Genomic DNA, 18,105 nt, shown 5'->3' with positions numbered 1-18,105 from the left:
TTGTCTAGAGATAAATCATTATCTACACAATGAAGCAGCAGGAATGCTTACAGAATAATGCTGTAAAAAACAAAATAGTTATTATGTCTCAGTGACTACCTATATATGTCATCTGCATCTTGTTACTGAATGTTTTAAAACAATAGTTTTTGAGAAATTAATCATTCAATGAATTATGAAAGAATTCATCGAAAATTATCAGTGAATTGTTTTATGATGAAATGACATTCATTAAATTGTCATTTGATGAACTGCTTTTTCGATGAACTGTTTTCAATGAATTTTCATGAAACACCTTCTGTTTCATGAAACACACATCCCTGTTTTTGATATTGACCTCCATTAAAAAAGGTTTATCTTTATATTCAGTGCTAAAAAGCAATGCTCACTCTTTTCTGTAATCCTGAATAAATCAACCTATACTATTAAGAAAAGTCACTTGTATAAGTTTTCTGAGATCTGATAACATCTAGTTGCGTTAACATGTATTTCTCTGCTAGCATTAAATAATAGATATTATGTATCTAGTATTTTGCTGCTGACACCACCTTTTTAGCATTAATAGTTCTTAAGATGATGACCTTTCTCTGATGAAAATATCAAGGACCTTGTATTTTAACCAGGCAATATTCCAGTAATCACAATACTGATTATGTTGTACTATCATCATGTGTATGCAGTTTGAGCCAACATACACTTTAATCAGAAATTCTCAAAGTGGCAGTCCATCATTGTTTGTCTAGCATCCACATGGATTCCAAAGAGGATATACTATAGTCAGGTGGGCATTTGAACTGATAAGAATTCCAATCAATTCCAAAAACAATTCCTACAGGGATGTGTGGAAGATTCCTTCCAAGAATCATTCAAAGCAACTTCAAAATGTGCATTTGCAGTAATATAATTACTGTTTCTCTCTCAAACTGATAATCAGATTACTCTAGCTCAATACACGACACAATATTTTGTAATAGTTGCAGTTGATACTCTTATAATTTAAAGATGCCAAGAAATTACAGCCTCCATATACAAGTAATCCACTCATGAAGTTACTTCATGTGCAAACTTTGTTTGCTTACACTTGGATAAAGGATGAAAACAAGAACATAATTTCTTGGCATCTTTCATTAACCAAGTGAAAAAACTTTCAACAGTTGATAGTCTTGTTTTGGAAGGTTGATTTTAAATAGGCTGCAGAGAATTTACATATAGACCAGACCAGATACAGAATCAGAGTTCACTTTTCTATTTGGACACCTCAGTAATAAATATTTTCATATCAAGTTTTTAATACATGATATGATTTATAACCAGAGCAACTAACTGATGTAATGTAAAATACGCTGTGTATCAGATTTTAACAAAAATGCACGTATTCACAAACAGTAAATATATTTTTATAACCAAAAATTAACTTATCTTTCAGTTATTATGGCCTACTTTTATATCTGTTCTAACATCTTTAAAACAGATCTATTCTTTCATTAGAACAAAAAAAAACTTATTTCCATTATATATAAATAATTTTACGTCTCATAAATATACTATCACTAACCTGAGGGTTATAATAACGAGCTGTATTGGTAAGGTCAATTACTAGACCTAAGTGCTGAATGCTGCTCACTAAAATGGAGGGGGTAAACCTGAAGAAAGTTTAAAAAAAAGTCATGCTTTTTAAAATCTAGTAATGGAAACAAATATCAAACATGATTTTAAAAAAATGAGCTTCACTCACACAGTGCACAAGAAAAGTAAAAACAATTCAGAAATCCTGTTGTGCATAGTGAGAATGGGGTATTAATGTCCATGATTATTAGATTTTGTAAAGAAGAGCAAGATCTTGTTTAAGTACACTTATGCTAATGCAGTACAAGCATCTCTGCTGCATCATCTCATACAAAATGCTAGCCTATAGTCATTAGTTTACATAAAAGAAAAGATGCATACAAATCACAGCAATAATACCTCTTTGCATGACCACTAGTTCAAAAATCCATCATAATCATTAAATTCCAAAAATATATCCTAAGGGATATCATGATGGTACTACATTAAAAAGTGTACATCAATACCAACACCTTATTGAAAGTTTTCTGAAAATTATTCTGTTATCTCTTGGGACTTAGAAGACTGAAATTTGAGATTGACATTATTTCAGATTTCAAATTTTGATCTCTTAATGCATTTCCTATCACACTGATCCACCCAGATCTTGGTCTTCCCTAGGTCGTCTTTTCCTGCAATACTGCCAACAAATACCTGTTTCGTTAACCTCTCATTTCCCATTCTGTATAACCATACTCCCTGAGATTAGCTACGCTCCCACATTCCTGAATGCTAACAATGTCAAGTTCTCTCCATTTTTTTAATATGATTGTGCCATCAATGCCATCACTTAGCTCCCCTAATTTTCTCCAGACTTTCATGTCTGTGATCATCAGTCCGATTAACTGTTTTATTTCTAAAACAGTTTTCCCAGATCCATAAGTTATCGCAGACCTCTACTGGATTTATTTAACATTTTAACACCATCTGCATAAAGTAGAGCGACTAGGTGAATCTTCAACTTTGATATCAGGCCTAACACAATTTTTCTTTATAATGTGATCTATATACATAATGAATAACAAGAGATAAATTGCATCCTTTTTCACACTAGATTTAACATCAGTCATCTTCTTATACCTCCTTCAATTCTGTCAACTTTCATTCAAACAGAGAATATGTATTTCTTGATATAATGTTCCAGTTACACCATATAATTGTAGTGTTTTAACAATTTTTCTCTCGGCACATTGTTATATGCCTTTTCTAGATCTACAAAATTTAAATATCCTTGTTATATTCTTATGATTTTTCAACTATAGTCTCTTAAAATACGACATAACTAAAATAAGATCAGAAAATCTATTTCCCTTAATTCTTCTTGTTTCTCTAGTATGCTTGTATAAATCATACCTGTAACACTCACTAGGGAAATCGTACGATTTCCCTTTTGACAGATGTCTCTACTTCAATCATCTGGAATTCAACCTTCTAAATTAACCTGTGTAAGCCACTGAATAATTTTTATAACTGTATATTTGAACATTTCTGGTTGAATATCATCTACTCTGGCTGCATTTATAGATTTCAAGTTTTTGATGGCTATTTCTACTTCAAGAATTTATTTATACTCCTGATTATGTTCCTCTTGAATGTTTTCTACCACCATGCTGTCCCTGCATGTTTTATATTACCTTTATCACCTCTGATATTGCTGGCAAAGGTTGGTTGATTGGTGGAGCCTCTGCTACTAATGGCTCAGTTAAGTAAGTTTGAGCGCGGTTAGTAGTTGGAAGAGGACCAATCGTTCGATGCTGTTGGCACACTCTCCCTCGATAAGTCTTTAGACTCCCTGGAGGTGTCAAATAATAATAATAATAATAATAATATCTTCCAAGTCAAAACCACATGGTCACTCTCTCCAACTGGTGGAAGAGTTGTCATCTCACTTATTATCAGCTCTTCTGATGCTATGACCAAATCCAAAACTCTTGAACCTCTTGTTTCCTCTATTACATGTTGCCTAAGATATTTGTCCCTCAAGAATTCCAGAAATTTCAACCCCTTATTACTACATGCATTTTCCTCTGTCAGCTTATACTGCTGTAGTTAAAATCTCACATAACAATCTTTCTTCTTGCACTTGCAAAGCTCAACTGCCTACACATCTCCTGCATCCCACCCTATGTGCTCCCTGGTTTGTAGCAACACCCCACTAAATATCCTGTCTTGGCCACTTCTGCCTCACACCATATGCTTTCAAAACCATTAGTGTCAATGCCTTTCAAAGCCAGCCTCCACTCTTAGAGGACATAAGTCAACACTTATCATAAGCAGTACTCTACCACCATGTTTTCCTTTCCTATTTTGCTGAAAAATGCTGTACCCTGCTACTTCAATTCCTGTTATTATATCATCCTCCATCAACCACGTCTCAGAGATCCCAATAATCTTTGGCCAGGCTGATGCTATCAGCGCCATCAACTCATCTCCTTTATTTTGGATACTCCTGGCATTAGTATAAAGCACAAAAATGTCACTGCTTCTATACCTATCATTGTCCCCTCTCGACACTACTGGACTCAGTGTTACTTGATGTCATCCCCTTTCCCCACAAGCACCCATTCCCATAAGGGGCCACCCCTGCTACCATCCACCCTGGGAATTCTAGTTTCAAAAACTCTTGTTTTCTGAAAACAAGGCAGGTGATTGCTGTTTTCTGAACAAGAGTTCAGAAAACAGCAATCCAATACCATATACTTTCACTTTATGCAAAAGCCTTTCATGTAGTATCTTATCAAATGCCTTAGTAAAGTCCACCAGTATCACAGTGCATCCATTCCCTTTATCCAGCTCAGCCGTATTATAAAATAAGTGCAAACTGCTCAGACATATTATTACTATTGTTATGGGACACCTGCAAGGAGATAAGGCCTCATCACGGGAAGAATCATCTACTGCACACACATCACTGTTATCCATACATGATCTCCCTGTAGTACACTCATGCTGTTTTTTGCAAAGTGCAGCTTGTTAATGATTAGACACAGTCTTTGCACCACCCTTTTGAAATGGAATTATCATACATTCTTTCCATTCGTGTGGGACCTTTCCTGAGCCAAACTGTATGAACGTGTGAAGAGTCTAACAAGTTTGGCTGAACATTCCATTAGGACATGTGCAGATATCCCATCTGTCCCCATTGCCAAATTTTTATCTCTCATGAAACATCTTGGACCACATTCTCATGTGCATCTATATTTTCATCCAATGTAGTGGCAACACTGTGCACTATATTACATACACCAAGTTGATAGATCTTAGTGAACTGAGTACCCATTATTTGAACAACAACATCTGCTACTGACACAAGGGTACAGCCATCTGCATTCAATGAAATTATTCTTCCACATTCATTCTTTCTTTTACATGCAGCATAATAATAATAAAATTCTTATGGGTGGCCTTTAGCCTACACAGCCAATTTCTTTTCATACACATACTCCAACTTAGCTTTCTGTAAAATATTCATATCTTTTCTAGCCTGAACTTTATGTATCTCATAACTCCTCTCACACTTATTCTCATGATATTCCTTGCACATCACTTCTATCCATGGTTGAATATCATCTGAAGTAGATGATGTTGAAAGATTATTTTTCACTTGGTTAGACTATAATAAATTTAGTTTAATCCTTTATCCAAGTGTGAGCAAACAAAGTTTGCACCTGAAAATATCTTCAGGACTGGGGTAAGGTAGTACAACACCGGGAAACTCGCAGCAAAGGTGGATCAAGCTCTCGTCACTCCTTGTCTCAGTATCTCCCATAATGCGAAGCACACCTCCTTGCGGACATGTATACTGCTATGCATTAAGAGAAGGGCTGGGTAGTGGCCCTTCTCTTAATGCCACTATCCCACTGAATCACAAGTATGTAAATTAAATCAGTTTCTAGACAGCACAAACTCATTGGATGACAACACCATCAGAAATTTACAGATTTTTCATGACAGAATGCCCAGACTATATGGTATGCTAAAAATACATAAAATGGGCATCTCCCTGTGACCAGTGGTTAACTGGTCACAGAGAGAAGCCTATTTGGCAGCAGTACATATAAATTATAAAATTTTTTATTTAAACTACTCTTAAGTAGAACAGAAAAATCACCTTCCTGCATAAAAAACAGCAGAGTTCATTGCTAAGTGAAAGACCTCCTCCATCTTCGCTGCTCTGATGTAGGTTTGCTATTCATCAATGTTCCACTAAATATAAGAATTCAACTATTCTCTAAGGACATTCTTAAATTATTTGATTTTGCTGTATGCACGGACACTTTTCTGGCAAAGGCTCTATACCAGAGGTCTTCAACCTTTCAGACAGTGCGGGCCGTATTAAAAATTTCAATGAAGCCCGTGGGCCACTAAGCTATACTGCAGTATTTAGAATTGAAAGATGCTTTCTAGATTCACAAGGAACACTGTGCATTTGATACTTTACATAAAATCCTATAAAAATAAACAAACTCAGCTTTAAGAGTGTAGGTAGGAGTCAGGTGCATGATAAGTAAATGCAATCAAATACTTGAAAAAAGATAATTTAATGAAGAAAACATTCATTTTTTACAATGTCAATGGGCAACTTGGCAATGTTTTTCCTTGACCAGCTTGTCGATGTTGGCATCAATGTTGGAAGTCACTATGCACAAAGTATTCTCGAGATGTTGGTTTGTAATCTGAGTTCTTGTCTTGGACTTCACATGCTTCATTCTGGAGAACTGCTTACATAATTTGTCTTTCGGAGAAGAGTTGTTTTGGAGTTCAAGCAGCTCCAATTGTACTAAGCTTGGCATTTCAGCAGCATTGACACTGAATGGCATTGAAAATAAATCTAAAGAAGACTGTTGGTTATGAAAATCACTAAATCTCTCTTCAAACTTTCAAACCTTCAAACGGCCAATTTTGTAGCATATTCATCAAGAGTCGAACAGTTGGACTCAGTGAGAAGCTGAAAATGAGTTGTCTTTTTTTGCAAGTTGTGCCTCCCAAAGTTTGAGCTTGGGCACAAAAGCTTTGATGTAATCAAACAGAGTGTGCACCAGTTGATCTTTGGATTGTAGCCGCATATTTAGGTCATTCATATGCAACGAGATGTCAGTCACAAAGGCAAAGTCTGTCATCCACTTTGGATCAGTAAATTCCGCAATCAGATTCCCTTTGGTTTGCATGAACTGCTGTATTTCGCACTCTTTTAAGAACCTTCTCTCTACTCAACCAATGCATATCACTATAATAAATCACATCACAGTGATTCACTGCATACTTTTGGGTCAAAAACTCTTGGAATTGATGATTCAATCCTCTTGCCCTAATAATGTTGACGACAGTCACAATAACTCTCATGACATTCTCAAATAGAATAGTTTTCACACAAAAATTCTCCTGGTGGATTAAATAGTGGTAATGGATGAAATCTTTTCCTTCTAGTTCTGATTCTTTCCATAGCAGCGCAACAAACCCTTCATTCTTTTCCACCATAGCAGGGGCACCATCAGTTGCCACACCCTCGAGGTATTCCTTGAATCTGGAAAGCATCTTATAATTCTAAATACCGCAGGATAGCTTAGTGGCCGAGGGCTTCGTTGAAATTATTTTTTTATTTAATTGCGTTTTAATGTTCAGTACATATTTTTTCAAAATGGCCGGTGGGCCACAGCAAAGAGCTCCGCAGGCCATGTGTTGAAGACCCCTGCTCTATACAAACAGGTAGATGGTTGCACTGTGGGCTCTCCCTTATTCACCACTTCTGTCAAATTACTACAACACACTTGGGGGGGGGGGGGCATCTCTTCAATTTCCTATTATCAACCAGTCCTTTTACTTGGTTTCATTATGTCAATGAAGTTTTTGCTATTTGCCCGACACAGAGGGAGAATTAGACAGTTTCTTAATAAAAATCAACAGCCTTTTTTCTCAGAATTAAATTTATGTTAGGCAAGGAAAATAATAGAATCTTCCTTTCTTGGATGCTCAGGTAAAGAGAGAAGTAGATGCCACTTAGCTTTTCAGAACCCTACATTTCAGAAGAAGCATTCTTCAAGACTATGCACCACCCTACACAAAAAATTGGTGCAGTCAAGACTCTTGCCTACAGGGCATATATCATCTGTTTCTCTGAGGAGACACACACACACACACAAACAAGAATTACAAGCTATAAAAAACAACTTGAGTCTGAATGGATAGTTTCCATCCAATATAGCACATCTTGGACAATTATTCTCCTACCAACAGCACGTCATCAGATACTAAGAGAATCTCAATTCCTTACGTAAAGGGCATCTCAAAAATCCTTAAAAAAAATAAATAAATAAAATGAATTTCAGACAACCTTTAAACGAATAAATAAGATTTCCTCAATCCTACCTTCCAAAAAAGACAAATTTCTGCACTTTGCTCACTCTGGAATGTACCAGGTTCCTGTTCCTGTGGGACAACACAAAGATTCTTCACACAAGTTCTTTCAAATTCAAGAAACTCTTCAAAGAAAGCGATGCAGTTCTTCAGAATCAACCCAATTTTAATCTCGATGATAATCAAAAATTTTCCAGATTCTGACAAATAATGACTCTGAACTCTCACCAATAATTCTACCTTAAACAACTTGAAATATGCATGTCATAAGTACATAAAGTGTTCGTACAATATACACTTGGTATATCATATCAGGAGACTGGTCTTCTACTCTTCTTTCCCTCTACTCTCTCTTATTTCTTACTCCCCCCCCCCTAGTGCTATTAGAGCAATTTGAGGGCAAGGGGGTGACTCTTTCTTCTCAAACTGTAGTTTCCATTATCTACTAAAAAAGGCAAGACTAGTTGTCTTAAGGTGGCAGCCCCACCACTAGGATACCTATCGTCATGCTAGTCACTTGACATAGGGAAACGCATATTACTTTCGAGTCTCAACGAAATCAAAACCAGACAGAAAACATGGGAAACTGCAAACTGGAAAAGGTTAAGAAACTTTGGAAAAAGAAAAACGTGGTGAAATATGCTACATGGAACATCTGAAGCATAGCACATAAAGAAGAAGAATTGGATAAAATTTTAAATGATGAAAATATAGAAATTGCAGTTCCTATAGAAACAAAAAAGAAACTTAAAGGAACAAAAGAAACAGCTAACTATATCATATATAATGGAGTGGACAAACAAATACATGCAAAAGCTGGTGTAATGATTTGGATCCATAAATCAATTAAAGCAAAAATAACTCATTACACATACTGGAACGAAAGAATATTAGTTCGATTAAAATTAAATAAAGAAAATGTAATAGTTGTTAGAGTGTATGCCCCTGAAGGAGGAAAAGAAGAAGAAAATGAATACTTTCACAAAGAGTTACAAGGAATATATGAAAAATTAAATAAAACAGACCATATAATTATAGCCAGAGATCTTAATGCCAGAATAGGAATGAAAAAAATTAACAATAATATACAAAAATTTGGAGAACCAACAGTAAACAAAAATGGAAAGCGACTCATTGATTATACAATATATAATAATTTAAAAATAATGAATACATTTTACAAACATAAAAATATACATAAATATATGTGGTGTACAAGAGGGCAAAAATCAATAATAGATTACTTCATAGCAAATGAAAATGCAGCAAACCTCTTCCTAGACGTTAAAGTTAGAAGAGGGCTAGAAATTGACACAGATTATTATTTAGCAGGCAAAACTAAGTTTTCTGCCAAACTGGCTACAAAAAATAGAAAAAAATAAACAAACTAGAGAAACAAAATCTAATTACAAAGTAAGACTACTAAATGATTTAAGTATAAGAAATTTATACCAACAGAGGATTAATGACTACTTAGAAAAAATACAAGAAAATGAAGACATTGAGAAAGAATGGAATAATATAAAAGAAATTATCGCATCAGCAGCATATAAAAGTCTAGGAACACACAAAAAAATCATAAAAATAAAAAATTACATATATGGGACAATGAAATAAAAACAATAATTGAAAATAAGAAGCTGGCTTTTAAAAGATGGTTAAGTAACAAAAAACAAGAAGATGATGAATATAAAAAAAGACGAGCAATAGCCAAAAGAGAAACGAGAAAGAGACACAGAGAAAGCTGGAAAAAATTTGTATCATATCTAAATGACATATACAAAATAAGACCCAGTGGGTACAAAATACTCAACCACATGAATGCAGATATAAAAGAAACTGCAAATATAAATTGTGAAATAGATGTAAAAGAATTCTTGGATTACTTTACAGATCTTTGGACGGATAATACTGGCAGCAAAAATAATTACACCAGAAGCTTACAAAATACCTTAAATGATATGATAACAATGAAAGAATTAAAGGACAACCTAAATAAAATAAAAGATGGCAAATCAGCAGGAGAAGATGAGATAAACTCCGAACTGTATAAATCTGCTAGAAAAAATTTTCATCAAAGATTATTAAAATTTTTAAATAAAATATATACAAATGGACAAACACCAATAGAATGAAATACAAGCAAAGTAATACCTATATTTAAAAAAGGGGATAAAACAAAACCTGCTAACTACAGAGGTATTAGTTTATTGAATACATGCTACAAAATATATAGCAGAATACTTAATGAAAAACTAAAAATATACAGCGAAAAAATATTATTAGAATTTCAAAATAGATTTAGAAAAGGATGCTCTACAATGGATGCAGCTTTCTGTTTAAAACTACTTATAGAAAAAAGAAGAGAATTTAATTTGGAAACTCATCTTTTGTTTAAGATTAAGAAAAAGCATTTGACAAAGTAAAAAGATATATACTGTTTGATATATTTGTGGTACACTACAAATGGTGTACCAAAGATCAGTGCTTGGTCCACTGTTATTCAATCTGTACATTAATGATATCGGGAAGGATTTGACAAGTGACATACAGTTATTTACTGACATTGAACTGACACCCATTTCAATGTTGCACACAATAGTCCAATTGTGTGCAGACCAGACCTGCATACAACTGGACTATTGTGCGCAAGTCTAGTCTCCTGATTTCCGTTGTGATTCTGATATATTGGAGAGAGTGGAAAGGAGAGTGTTAAAAATGATATCAGGATTGTGGAATACTGATTATGAAGACAGATTGAGAATTTGTAGACTGCAGATACTAGCAAACAGGAGAAAAAGGGGTGATATGATTGAGACTTACAACCTTCTGAAAGGGTCATATAGGATTTCAATTGATGGAATTTTCAATTTATGAAGGGTGGGGAAAAGACAAGAGGGCATCCTTGGAAGCTGAGAATGAAGGCCACCAAGAAGGATGTGAGGGCTATATTTTTCTCTCAGAGGAAAATCTGAGATTGGAATGGATTGCCATTGGATGTTGTGAGTGCAGGCAGTGTGAATGAATTCAAGAATAAGTATGATAGCTGGTGTGTGTAGTATGTGGCCTCCCTCGATGAGTCTCTGACTCCCTGGAGGTCTCTCTTAATAATAATAATATATTACAAAAAATAAATATACCTAATATTTTACTACATGAATATTAAACACTTTTCAATATTTACATTAATGAAATATTCATAAAGTGGAACACCTTAAACAATCAAGGTATAGAAATTTCCTGGAATAACAAAATAAATACACTATTATTTGCAGATGATCAGGTAATAATATAAGATAAGAAAGACAATTTACAAAGAGCAATATATAATTTAAACATTATAGTAGAACAGTGTGGAATGAAAATTTCCATAGATAGAAATTTCCATAGATAAAACAATGGCATTTTGTCGACAAACTCCAGTTAGAAGCAAAATAGTTATTAATAATAAAATAATAGAACAGATAAATACTTTCAGTTATCTTGGGTGTGAAATATCATATGAAGGAGAAAAAGACAAAATTAAAAACTTCAAAATATTTACAGATTATAGGCCTGATAAATAAAACACTCAACCCAAATATAGTACAAAAAGAAACATGCTTGAAAATAAACAATACTATAGCAGTGCCCACATTATTATATGGCAGTGAAATTTGGGCAATAAACAAACGAGATAAACAAAGAATAAAAACAAGTAAAATGAGAAGAACTGCAAAATACACATTATTAGATCAAAAAAGGAACGAAGATATTTTAAAAGAACTAAAAACAAATTCAATAGAAGAAAAACTAAACAATTATAGACAAAAATGGATTGAACATGTAAATCGAATGGCCAACACCAACATCTTAAACAAATACTAAAATATAAGCCAATTGGAAAGAGAAGGCAGGGTAGACTCAAAAAAGGATATTGGATGGATAATGAGACCGAAACAGACCAATATGGTCTATACCCGTAATTAGTGTTATGAAGATGTTACAGGAATGTTCAGCTGAACTGGTTAGGCCCTTGATATATTTGTGTAATATCGAGTATTATTTCAGGAAAGATCCCATAGGAAAAGAGAGAAAATATGATAGTTCTGTTGCACAGAGGATGGTACAAAAACTGATGTATCAAACTATTGACGAATCAGTAACTCTAGAGCATGGTGCAAATTTTAGAGAAGTTAATATGAACTCACATAGAGAAATAAGTTGACATACAAACTATACTTTGCAAGGAACAATGTGGGTTTACTTTAGGGAGATCATGTCTGAACGGTTTGCTCATATTTTATAATAATGTTATGGCTGAGCTATATAAAGGGTATGGATACAATATGATATTACTGGACTTTGCTAAGGCATTTGTAAGTATATCATATGAAAGGCTGTTGCATAAATTTAAAGATATGGGAGTAGAATATAAACTATCGACTTGGATAAGAATTCACCCCTTCCTCATACCAGGCATCAGAAACTGGTATGAGGGAGAGGTAAATCTGGGGGAATTTAAGGTGACTGTTTCCTAGGATACAGTCCTTGGACCATCTATTCAACGTATAGATCGAACAATGATTTCATTCAATCAATACATTAATGATATATTGTTTTACTGCTTGTTTGAATTTTAACCACATTTCCCAGTTCCAGGTAACATTATTTCAATTTGAACAGAGAGCCTGGAATTTGGCTGAAAAGATCAATGGAAAATTTGGTGGAAGTCTCCATGGTCCAGAACTGATCTCTACTTATTCCATGCAGTGGAATTTAAGTAGAACTGGATTATGATCTGAGATGTTGATGTCAAGATGTTTTATCTGAATTATCCTATTTATAAGGGAAGAAGAGATAAATTTGATCAAGACGAGTACCAATACCTTGATTCATGTATGTGTAAGCCTGGAGATTAGGATTGCAAATCTTCCGTATGTCTACTAGTTGAGCATTGGCGAGACATATCCCACTTTTCCACTCCTGAGGTATCCTCCTATTTTATCTATATGGGATTTTCAATACAATTCCAGTCTCCAACTGCTATGATGTAGTGGGCACCGTATAAAGACAGCTCCGATTCTGGAAGATTTTTCTTCTAATTGTTCCAGTGGATGGAGAATAAAAATTTATAAACCTTATTACACATCCACAGTATTTCCAGTATATTGTGACTTTGGATATTACAGAATGACCCAAGGAGGGTAGAGGGGAAAAGAATAAGCACTCCTACTCCAGCCCTGTTAAATCTTCCAAAGCTCCAATAAGAAAGAAGTGGATATCTATCTGCTAAAGTTTTTATATCTTTATATCTGCAGAAATATGTTTCTTGGAGAAACAAAAACCTGATATAATGGTGTAGCATAAGTTTCCATTTAGTTTCTTATTTAATTTGCTTGTGGAATCCTCGAACATTTAATGAGGAATGCAAAAAGGAGATGATACGATTAGTGAAAGGTCACCTGTAAGTCAAACTTCTAGATTTTGGATGAGCCTGATGAGGTTCATCGTTCAATCTATGAAGGAACAATTGCTTCTTGCCAACTGTTTTCCAGTTTTTTCCAGTTGCTTTCCATTATTCAGTTTTATGCCTATCATTCTTGATTTGGAAGCTAGTTATTTTCTTTTCATGTAGATGATGATCATCATAATGAGAAAAACTTTGATTCAGTAAACTTTATTTTTTTTCTTTCTTTAATTTCTTTAATTTGTATCTTTTGATTTCCTTTTATTAGATGAGATGGTTCTTCATAGTCCATAAACTCTTCTGAGCCTGAAGAGTCTTCATTTGACAATCTGCAACCTTCTTCATCTTTACATTTTTTATTATTTCTTTTTCTTTTAGATGTAGTTCCTTTCTTTAACACATCTTTTAAATTTTTTGTTTATCCTCAATTTTTTTTTATTAATTCATCTTTCCTTTTTGATGACCTTGTCTGTTGTCATACTTGCTTTTCTGTTTCTTCTCCAGTTTCTCCTTGTAGAACAGTTTCATGTGTTTGCATTTCATCTTGTATCTGTTCAGTTGTCATAGCAGGTTCATTATTGGTAATTTCAACTGATATTGTTCCATTCCATCCATATCTGACTGGGAAAGTGGCTCCTGCAGTTCTGGAATTTTGGGGCTAATTTCTGGCTGATTTGGTTGTGAACTTTTTTGTGATTTTACCAAGTGTAGTTTGTTTAAAAGCATTGTCTTTACTAGACTGAATTGGAAGATCTGGGAAAACTCTTCTTTATGCCATTCTGATATATATATATGGTGTTCTAACTGGCTCTACCATTGCTCCAACTCTTTCAGCAAAAGTTCTGAAAGGACAGGTGTTAACATGATGTTCAGAACTTTAGCATTTCTGACAGGGTTTGAGACACTGATTAGAAATATGTCTGGTCTCCATGCAGTTGAAACATTTAGATTTTGGGCTGCTAACGAAGTGATCATATGAATCACAATGCAGGCACTGCCTCTGTACTCTGGGATAGTTTATCATAAATCGGGTTGTACCAATGTTGACAAAATTTGATACAGGCATCTTCATATCCATTGTGAAGGTGACCTCACCAGAAAACCAGCTTGGATCTTCACCTGATAAACTCTTTCATATGTTACTAATTTTACCCCATTTCATGAATGTCTGTATAAGACTTTCATTACTGTTCTCTATATATTCCATTGGAAATCTTTTGATTTTTACTGTTTTAACCTGGCTTCTCACCATTAGAGGAATTGCTATGCTGCCTTCAAAAGTAAAACCATGTAATAGTTTATACCTTTTCCCCACATTCTTAGCTACAATTAAATATTTCCCTCTGCACATATGGGGTGAAAGAATAAATCTTACTAGCACCAACTATCTCTTTTAAAACCTCAGTCACCCATCTCGCTTCTTCACAGCCTGGAATTTCAATTCCTAGATTCTGCACCCTTGGAGGAATTGGTACCATTATCCCACGTGGGGGTAAAAGACTAAAGCCTCTGCATTTGACTGCAAGAGAAAAAAAACTTTTCAGTCGTAAGACTGAGAATTAAATAATCCTACACCATCAGCCAAATGTGCTATTTGAGCTACTATAAAATGGCAGCATTGATACCACCAAAAGTAATCCTGTACTGCAGATATTAACTGCACTACCAGCAATCTTAATATTTATTAAAAAAACAGTGCTAGTTGGGGCAAAACCACCACTAGAGCCAGTAAAATAAAATCAAAGTGAAAAACAAATGAAAGAAAACCAAAGTACTTATTTTGCCAAAATCTGGGAGCCAGACCCAGAAGTGATACCAAGGTTGAAGCAATGCAGAAGTCATATTTCCATATACGAGTAGCCAAAAGGAGTCACACCTTATTACTAAAATACTCTGGATTAGTGATAGATGTTGGAAGTTTTTCCACTTGGTCATACTATAAATTATAATTCTTGGTTTAATCCTTTATCCAAGTGTAAGCAAATTCACAACTGGGAAACTTATATATAGAGGATAATGACTTCACATCACTTGCCTTAGTATCCCATAGTTTTCCATGTTCTTGTCTATTTTCATAGTTTCGGTCTTTCTGTTGCTAATTTTCATACCATATTTGTTACAGCTGTTATTTAATTCAGTTGAAGAATTCTAGAAATTTGCACTGGATGTGTTTAGGAGTACATCTATATAAAGCAAACAGCTACATTTCATGTATCCAATTCTAATATCAGGACTAATGTCACATTCTTTTAAATGCAATCCATATACATAATGAATAAGAGTTGAGATAATGCCCATTGTTGTCTTACACTGGATTTTACATCAAACCATCTACATGTGTTTCCTTCAATTTTAACTGCTGATTTACAACTTAAATATAAACTAGGTATTGTTCTGTATAATGCTCCATTTACCTAACATAACCCCTCCATGTGGGGCACCAGTTCATGGTGGAGGGCACCTCCCAATGATGGTACTGGCTCTTTTCATTCTTCCTCTTTTTCTTTGCTTTTCTTCCCATATTTTTTGCTCTATTTCTCCTGACTCTTTTTCACTATCCTTTTCTCCAAACCACCATCACTGGGAACCAATGCCCTGCCGCTGTGTTTGCCAAGCAGTGCGACCTGTGGACATCCAGAAAGGGGAGGGATCTTGGTAGTCTTGCACACTACTTTGGCCCCTGCTTCGGCAAGATGGGCAGTCTTGGATGGCCCAGCCAGGTTCATTTGGCTAGTAGGCTTGCCTGCAAGGGTCAGCGTGTTTGCAGTAAGTCTCTCACCCCATGGTCTGGGGTAGGGATCCTAGGCATGTTTGCTGTAGTGCCGGTGTAGCATCCAGGGTAGCCCTGGTGTTCCACTCATTGCTTGCTTGTCAGTGGGCGTCCATGTTTGGCCCTGTGGTGGGTTGGGAGCTCTGTGGCCAAACCAAAAACTCTTTGAGGATGAATCCTTCATCCTCAAATGTTTAAGGGGCCCTAACAACCAAGTACTGATACTGTAGATACAGCACGTGGAAACAGAAGTAAGAAACAAAAGATATATGTTACTAGTATAAATGTACCAACATTTTTAATTATTCATGCAACAGGTGAAAAACCAATTGGGAAAATGTCACCCTTCTTTATTCAAAAGGGTTTAGGACTGGCAGGACAAAACTGTTAAGAAATTGTGTTCTGGTGATATCATTGGAGAAACATTGTGTCAGCAACATTCTGAGAAACTACTAAGAGCAACAACAATGGGTGGACATAAAACACCTCATAAAACACTCAATTCCTGTAGAGGAGTGATATCAGAATGTGATCTCCTTGATGTTCCTGATGAGGAGATATGTTCAGAACTTAAAGATCAAGGAGTGACAGGTGTATCCTGATAAGTAGGAATGGTCACCTGGTTTCAACCAAGAGCATCATCCTTACTTTTGATACGTCTAAGCCTCCAACATCTGCAAAAGCAGGGTATCTCAGCTGTCATGTTAGATTCTACATCCCTAACCCACTAAGATGCTTTAAATGTCAGAGATATGGACATGCCCAAACTGTCTGTCATGGTTCTACTACCTGCGCCCAATGTGTTAGTAAAGAGCATGATAACAAATCTTGCTGTGCAAAAAAAGCTAAATGTGTCAACTATCAGAGAGATCATCCAGCTTACTCTCATGCATATCAGAAGTGGAAAGATGAAAAACAAAATACAAAAAATGAAAACAGAGCAAAACATAACATATCAGGATGCAAAATAACGCTAGCCACCATTACACCTGCTCTGAAATATTCTAATGCTGAGAAGGTAACAGTTAAGAAAGTGCCAACAGCAACTCAAAGTTGTATGTCTGTTCCACCATCTGATAATTTCATCATACCTGCACCTTATGATCACGAGTACTTCTCTGTTGAACGCATGAATCACATGACCTATAGCCTTACTCCAAAGATAACTCCAAAAATAGTTCACTCGATGAAAATCCACTTGTCAAGAAAATTATGACAACGATATCACTCAAAGATAAACCACCAGACTCCCACAGAAAAAATGGATACTTGGGTACCCACTGAAAGCAAACTAAACTTACAAAGTGATCCCAACACATCAGATGTATTGAATATACTACCAAAGGAAGAAATGGGCACTGGCCGTCCATACTTCCTGAAAACAATTGATAGATATAAATCAGACAAAGTTAAGCCCTCAATCTCCTGAAAACCAGAAAAGCCTATAAAATCAAAATAACAGGAAAATTTTTCCAATGGAACTGTCATGGATTTTGCCAGAATATCGATAATGTCAAGATTTTGTTGCAGAAATACAAACCTTTCTGTTTCTGTGTACAGGAAACATACTTAAGACCAATGAGGACCCTACCTTCAGGAATTTCACTATTGTACGTAAGGATAAAACTGGAGGTGGTCCTGCTCATGGAGTAGCAGCTATCCTAGTGGACAGTCATATTCCTTTCCATCATCTCCAACTGAATACTGCTGTGGAAGCAGTAGCAATTCATCTCTCCATGGAATTTGTTATTACAGTATGTTCAATTTATTCCACCGAGTGCTGAGTTAAATGAAAATGATCTTAATAATCTTATCTTGCAACTGCCTGAACCAATACTTTTGATGGGTGACTTCAATGGTCACAATACTCTGTGGGGAAGCACCAACACTAATAGACTAGGTTGAATCATTAAAAGAATCCTTGATA

At 35.1% G+C, this 18,105-nt stretch overlaps 1 protein-coding gene across 3 annotated transcripts in view; it reads right to left on the bottom strand.

Moving 5' to 3' along the window:
• Positions 1–18,105, bottom strand: part of LOC150108797 (RNA/RNP complex-1-interacting phosphatase homolog) — a 198,016-nt gene that overhangs the window by 128,582 nt on the left and 51,329 nt on the right. For all 3 annotated transcript variants that reach the window (XM_090403309.1, XM_090403308.1, XM_090403310.1), the window contains one exon: positions 1,556–1,643. In XM_090403309.1, coding sequence (XP_090259435.1) covers positions 1,556–1,643 — 88 coding nt within the window. The remainder of the gene's footprint in view (positions 1–1,555; positions 1,644–18,105) is intronic.

The sequence above is a fragment of the Typopeltis vanoorti genome, chromosome 2 (genome assembly GCF_054136105.1).
Source record: "Typopeltis vanoorti isolate ZY-2024b chromosome 2, IOZ_Tvanoo_1.0, whole genome shotgun sequence".
Lineage (NCBI taxonomy): Eukaryota > Metazoa > Arthropoda > Arachnida > Uropygi > Thelyphonidae > Typopeltis > Typopeltis vanoorti.
This window is presented reverse-complemented; position numbering and strand designations above follow the sequence as displayed.